The sequence below is a fragment of the Homarus americanus genome, unplaced genomic scaffold (genome assembly GCF_018991925.1).
Source record: "Homarus americanus isolate GMGI-L3 unplaced genomic scaffold, GMGI_Hamer_2.0 scaffold20715, whole genome shotgun sequence".
Lineage (NCBI taxonomy): Eukaryota > Metazoa > Arthropoda > Malacostraca > Decapoda > Nephropidae > Homarus > Homarus americanus.
In genome coordinates, this window is record NW_024744667.1 from 8 (window position 1) to 7,293 (window position 7,286).

Here is a 7,286-nt window from a genome sequence, read left to right on the forward strand (position 1 = left end):
TTAGTAGTAGCAGACGAATCTTGTACGGTAGATCGTTGTGGGGAGGCTAACAGAGAAATCAAGACTTCAAATCTGGCTTGATCCTCTTTTCTTCTAAGGTCATCCTCACGTCTACGTATGTCTTCGAGTTCTCTACGTGTTTGTTCCTCTTTGTGGCGTCGTCTTTCATACTCTTTGTACCTAAGTTCTTCCTCTTCTCTCCTTGCAATATCGTCCTGGCGTCGAGAAGTTTCCATCCACTTTATCAGTTGAAGGAGATCTGTGGACGCATGTATCGCAGGAGAGCTGGCTCGCGACGAGCGAGGAGATTCTGTGGGTGACTCGGCGTTGTCACTGTGGGGAGCGTGGGGCGTAAGCGTGGGTGGGGAGAGGTCTCCCACACTAAAACTCGTAACCCCATCGTCCAGGGTATCATTTTGATCCCTGTGAGACATGCCGACTGCTTCTGTACTCTATCTGTGCAAAAGACCGGGTCAGCCCCTCGTAATCTATGCACAGAATTACAGAAGACTGAAGTCGCAAGAAAATAGAAGGTGAATGCGTGTGTGTGTGTGTGTGTCTGGCGGGAGGGGAGAGACTTGGCGCGCTGCCAGACGTAGGAGCGGGTGGGCAGCGTCCAGCTGGGTCCTCAGTCACCCTCAGACCAGAGACGGGAGAGCACGTACTGTCGGGCTGCTCCCTTAGTCATCTGACCGCAACTTGCACAGACAATTATGAGTAAAATACACAGCACAGCACTTCACAAAACACTTCACTTCACAGCATAGCACTGTACACAGCATAGCACTTCACAACACTGTAAGTCTAGAGGCTTGTAGTAGTCTTGCTGTCTGAAGCTGAAGTCACTGAAGACGAGACGCCATTAACAGAGTCCAGGCGGAAAGGCTTGGTCCACTGTATCTCACTGAGAAATAATCACTGCGCCATCTAGCGTATTGCCGGGGATACCCAAAGAATGTTCTATACTACTGAGGGTATACACAAAAACTTGTTGTCTTAAAAGTAGGTTCTATTCTCGTACGGGAGATATATATACAATAGGACGCAGAAGCCCGTGGTCACGCCACAAAGGACTCAGTCTTCTCTCTTTACATCTATCTATGTATTACTACGCGCTGGCCTGTACAGATGCCAGCATTCACAAGCTAAATACATAAAGTATAAATGTGATAATTTATATACATAACATGGTGCACAATAGATAGAATATTACATAGAATTAATACATGTTCTGTAATACTTTACTATACATAATTAATAAGAGTAATATAACAATATAATAATAAACAGCTGAAGGTTCTACTTTGTGTCCATATATATCATACAACTGTCATGACAAAAACTTGCAGAGAGACCTTCTGCCAGATCGAAAGAATACACCAAGACTGGTTTGATGAAAATGACCCGGCAATCAATGTACTCGTCGATGATAAACGTGCTGCTTATTGACTGGCAGAACAACCCTCAGTCTAGGACCAAAGATGATACCTTCCACAAGAAGAAAGTGGCGGCCCAGCGGGAACATTGCAATGTAAAGAATGACTGGTTTAAAAATAAAGCATGTGAAACACAAAGATTTGCAGATCGGCACAAGGTGCGCCAATTTTTCAATTCCTCTAAAACATTTTATGGGCTAATCACTCGTGGCACAGCCCCCCCCACCACCGGTCATCGAATCGTAACTCCATAATTAAAGACGATGAAGGCCTCCTTCAGCGCTGGAAAGAGCACTACCTTTCACTGCTCAGCTGAAAGATGTCCTGACCACCCAGCAGGTCCCTTAGCACCCAGAGCTGACCCACCTCAGCTATCCTCCATCCCTGGATGAGGTAGCTACTGCCATCAAACAGATGAAAAATAACAATGCCTCAGGGCAAAAGAACTTCATAGTCAGAGCAAAAGAACTTCACAGTCAGAGCAAAAGAACTTCCCATTCAGAGAAAAATAACTTCACAGTCAGAGCAAAGGAACTTCACAGGAAGAGCAAAATAACTTCACAGGCAGAGCAAAAGAACTTCCCAGTCAGAGAAAAATAACTTCACAGTCAGAGCAAAAGAACTTCACTGTCAGAGCAAAAGAACTTCACTGTCAGAGCAAAAGAACTTCACTGTCAGAGCAAAAGAACTTCACAGTCAGACAGCAGAGCAAAATAACTTCATAGTCATAGCAAAAGAACTTCACAGTCAGAGCAAAAGAACTTCACTGTCAGAGCAAAAGAACTTCACAGTCAGACAGCAGAGCAAAATAACTTCATAGTCATAGCAAAAGAACTTCACAGTCAGAGCAAAAGAACTTCACTGTCAGAGCAAAAGGAACTTCACCAGGCGAAACAAAAAACTTCTGAGCAGGTAAAAAAGAAACTTCACAGTCAGAGCAAAAAGAACTTCTGGTGGAGCAAAAGAACTTCACAGTCAGAGCAAAAGAAACTTCACAGGCAGAGCAAAAAAAGAACTTCACAGAGCAGAAACAAAGAACTTCTGAGCAGAGCAAAAAAAAAGAAGAACTTGCTACAGGCAAGGGCAAAAAGAACTGCAGTCAGACAGCAGAGCAAAAAAAACTTCACAGTCAGACAGCAGAGCAAAAATAACTTCACCGGTCGGGGAAAAATAACTTCACAGTCAGAGACAAAAGAACTTCACAGGCAGAGCAAAAAGAACTTCCACAGTCAGACAGCAGAGCAAAATAACTTGATAGTCATAGCAAAAGAACTCACAGTCAGACAGCAGAAAGCAAAAGTACTTCACAGTCAGAGCAAAAGAACTTCATAGTCAGAGCAAAAGAACTTCACAGTCAGACAGCAGAACAAAAGTTCTTCACAGTCAGAGCAAAAGAACTTCACAGTCAGAGCAAAAGAACTTCACAGTCAGAGCAAAAGAACTTCACAGTCAGAGCAAAAGAACTTCACAGTCAGACAGCAGAGCAAAAGAACTTCACAGTCAGACAGCAGAGCAAAATAACTTCATAGTCAGGGAAAAATAACTTCACAGTCAGAGCAAAAGAACTTCACAGTCAATGCAAAAGAACTTATCAGTCAGAGCAAAAGAACTTCACAGTCAGAACAAAAGAACTTCACAGTCAGACAGCAGAGCAAAAGAACTTCACAGTCAGACAGCAGAGCAAAAATAACTTCATAGTCAGGGAAAAATAACTTCACAGTCAGAGCAAAAAGAACTTCACAGTCAATGCAAAACATCAGTCAAACAAAAAGAACTTCACAGTCAGACTGTGAGAGCAAAAAATATCTTCATAGTCAGAGCAAAAAGTACTTCTGATCAGAGCAAAAGAACTTCACAGTGGAGCAAAAGAACTTCATAAGCCCAGAGCAAAAAAAGAACTTCTGATCCAGAGCAAAAAGTACTTCACAAGTCAAAACAAAAAGAACTTCTAGCCAGAGCAAAAGAACTTCACAGTCAGAGCAAAAGAACTACAGTCAGAGCATAAGAACTTCACAGTCAGGCAAAAAGAACTTCACAGTCAGAGCAAAAAAAAAGAACTTCACAGTCAGACAGCAGAGCAAAGTACTTCACCAGTCAGAGCAAAAAGTACTTCTGATCCAGAACAAAAATGCTTCACAGTCAGAGCAAAAGAACTTCACAGTCAAGAACAAAAGAACTTCACAGTCAGAGCAAAAAGAACTTCTGGTCAGGTATAAGAACTTCACAGTCAGAGCAAAAAAAAGAACTTCACAGTCAAGAGCAAAAAGAACTTCACAGTCAGGTCCAAAAGGAATTTCACAGTCAAGAACAAAAAGAACTTCTGATCAAACAAAAGAACTTCATAGTCAGAAACAAAAAGAGAACTTTCACAGTCAGACAGCAGAGCAAAGTTCTTCACAGTCTAATTACAAAAAGAACTTCACAGTCATAGCAAAATAACTTCATATTCAGGAAAACCACTTCTGATCAGAGACAAGAACTTCACAGTCAGAGCAAAAGAACTTCCACAGTCAGACAGCAGAGAGCAAGTACTTCTGGGCAGAGCAAAAGAACTTCACAGTCAGAGCAAAAGAACTTCACAGTCAGACAGCAGAGCAAAAGTTCTTCACAGTCAGTGCAAAAGAACTTCACAGTCATAGCAAAATAACTTCATAGTCAGGGAAAAATAACTTCAAAGTCAGGGCAAAAGAATTTCACAGTCAGAGCAAAAGAACTTCATGGCCAGAGCAAAAGAACTTCACAGTCAGACAGCAGAGCAAAAGTACTTCACAGTCAGAGCAAAAGAACTTCACAGTCAGAGCAAAAGAACTTCACAGTCAGAGCAAAAGAACTTCACAGTCAGAGCAAAAGAACTTCACAGTCAGAGCAAAAGAACTTCACAGTCAGACAGCAGAGCAAAAGTTCTTCACAGTCAGTGCAAAAGAACTTCACAGTCATACCAAAATAACTTCATAGTCAGGGAAAAATAACTTCACAGTCAGGGCAAAAGAATTTCACAGTCAGAGCAAAAGAACTTCACAGTCAGAGCAAAAGTACTTCACAGGCAGAGCGAAAGAACTTCACAGTCAGGGCAAAAGAACTTCACAGTCAGACAGCAGAGCAAAAGTTCTTCACAGTCAGTGCAAAAGAACTTCACAGTCATAGCAAAATAACTTCATAGTCAGGGAAAAATAACTTCACAGTCAGGGCAAAAGAATTTCACAGTCAGAGCAAAAGAACTTCACAGTCAGAGCAAAAGAACTTCATGGCCAGAGCAAAAGAACTTCACAGTCAGACAGCAGAGCAAAAGTACTTCACAGTCAGAGCAAAAGAACTTCACAGTCAGAGCAAAAGAACTTCACAGTCAGAGCAAAAAGAACTTCCACAGTCAGAGCAAAAGAACTTCACAGTCAGAGCAAAAGAACTTCACAGTCAGAGCAAAAGAACTTCACAGTCAGAGCAAAAGAATTTCACAGTCAGAGCAAAAGAACTTCACAGTCAGAGCAAAAGAACTTCATAGTCAGAGCAAAAGAACTTCACAGTCAGACAGCAGAGCAAAAGTTCTTCACAGTCAGTGCAAAAGAACTTCACAGTCATAGCAAAATAACTTCATAGTCAGGGAAAAATAACTTCACAGTCAGGGCAAAAGAACTTCACAGTCAGAGCAAAAGAACTTCACAGTCAGACAGCAGAGCAAAAGTACTTCACAGGCAGAGCAAAAGAACTTCACAGTCAGAGCAAAAGAACTTCACAGTCAGACAGCAGAGCAAAATAACTTTATAGTCAGTGCAAAAGAACTTCACAGTCATAGCAAAATAACTTCATAGTCACTAAAACAGAGTACAATGTGAGCTAAAAAATTTAGCTCCATTTCTTACAAACATGTAACCAAGAAGAAACAATGGCTGGACTGTAGTTCACAAAATGGCCACGAAGCGGTATTTGGGTAGATAACACCTCAGCAGACAAATGAAGCGAGTGATGCGTTCCATATGCCAACTTGGTGAGTTGGTGGGATAATGAATATCGTCAATGTGGTCTTAATGTATCAGCATTGTTAATGCGAATTATCGTAGATTGGGACATCGTAAATATACAGAATGTTTACCCGTGCTACAGTATACATGCGATTCTGGTCCCTAATATCCTTGGATAATGAGGATTATATATGGTATCAAAAAAATATGGTGAAATTTGCTAGCTGGGAATGCAACCCCCTTCCCATTTACATTAATTCTTATGGGGAAAATTGTCCTGATATTCGCAGTTTTGTTAATTGCATTTACTTTTAGGAATGCATTCCCTGTGATAAGTAGGATATTCCTGTAGTGTACAGTACTGTATGCACAAAAATTGAAGGGATTGGGGATATTTTATGGGTTTGAGAGAGTTCTAATTACCCAAAATTATCTCATCCCTGAATGAGGTCTGCACCAATTATTCTGGCTAGTGGGGAGATTATATATAACTACAGTAATATATACAGTATAGTAGTACAGTATTCTGTATATTAGTTATATATTAAACTTAGGAAAATATGCATGTATGAACATACATTGTTGGGCTACCTTTAAGTCAGAAAATCTAGAAGTAGATATGATAAGATGGTTGATATTCATTTGTTTCTCCACAGAGACCTTAGTTTCAAAAAAGGAGATATGATAATCCTTCGTAAGAAGATTGACTCCAACTGGTACCAAGGTGAACTTAACAACCAGATAGGCTTCTTCCCTGCATCTTATGTTCAGGTTAGTCATTTCCACCCCCAGTAAACCCTCGATAACTCGGCACATATGGGGCTCTGGCCTTGCTGAGTTATTCCAAATTCCGACTTATCAAGGCCCCCCTCTCCTTCAACAATGCAACTCATCAGCCTACCGTATATCTACGCCTACAAGACGGAATTTGAACAAAAAAAAAATCAGCCCAAAGTTAGGGGGTCGTCTTAAGCACCAGAGATAAAATTCTTACCTCTTAAATATTGCGGTTTAGCGTGTCAAGAGTGGTGATGGAAACATGGTAAACCACTCACAAGGTCCTACCACTAATTATTTTATACTGAAACTTACGTTTGGGAAGCTGGATTAAAATGAAGATTACCGGTATATTAAAATAATAAAAATGTATTATAAACCAGTCTAACATACCGTAATAAACACAGCTGCTATTATCATCCACCCCCCCACCCCCATTTGCCAGTGACAAGAAAGGGAAAGTGACCTTGACTGTGACCGCCTGTGGCTATTTTTAGCCGTCCTTGTGTTCGGAGGTGGTCAGTAATGCATATCTGTATATTTACTGATCATAATACTTATCTCCTATAAATAATTAATTTAAATTTTATATTTTTACAGAATATTCAGTAAATGACTGCGATAATTCTTGAAACTACCGACAGTGGTAAATTTAGGATGAGAATGATGAACAGAAGTCACATCATGGATTCGGAGTTTGGTCCTTAATGATCACCATAAATTTCTGGTCAACTTCACCTACCAGGTATAATGGTCGCCTCCCTTTTTTGCAAAACAAGTATATAAATTAAAGAAAATACTTGCAGTGTGTTTAATGTATTACAGCATATTGTAAATAAACAAATAAACTGGCAAATCTATTTCAAGTAAATGGAAATATTTTACTCACACCAACATTAGTTCCAGTTAAATAACTGACGCTTAAGTGAGTCACTAGTGTACACCAGTCGGTAAAATTTGATGCCAATACTTGAAGTGAATTGGCATTATTTTAAATAACCAACCATAAATAAATGGAAAAAAGATCAGAGGTAAGAAACATCATATTGTATGTATGTTGTGTTGTCAAAGGAAGAGAAACAATTGAAACTCTGCAATTGTGTGTAAATGAGGCAGA

General features: G+C 40.2%; 1 protein-coding gene across 1 annotated transcript; it reads left to right on the forward strand.

Annotated features, from left to right (window-relative positions):
* Positions 1-1,538: 1,538 nt before the first annotated feature.
* LOC121877999 (endophilin-A2-like) lies at positions 1,539-6,163 on the forward strand (the record flags this gene model as incomplete). Its single annotated transcript, XM_042383957.1, has 5 exons — positions 1,539-1,594; positions 2,210-2,735; positions 3,251-3,354; positions 3,888-4,046; positions 6,049-6,163. Coding segments are annotated over exons 1-5 (960 nt in total), but the record flags the coding sequence as incomplete, so codon positions are not given.
* Positions 6,164-7,286: the final 1,123 nt, after the last annotated feature.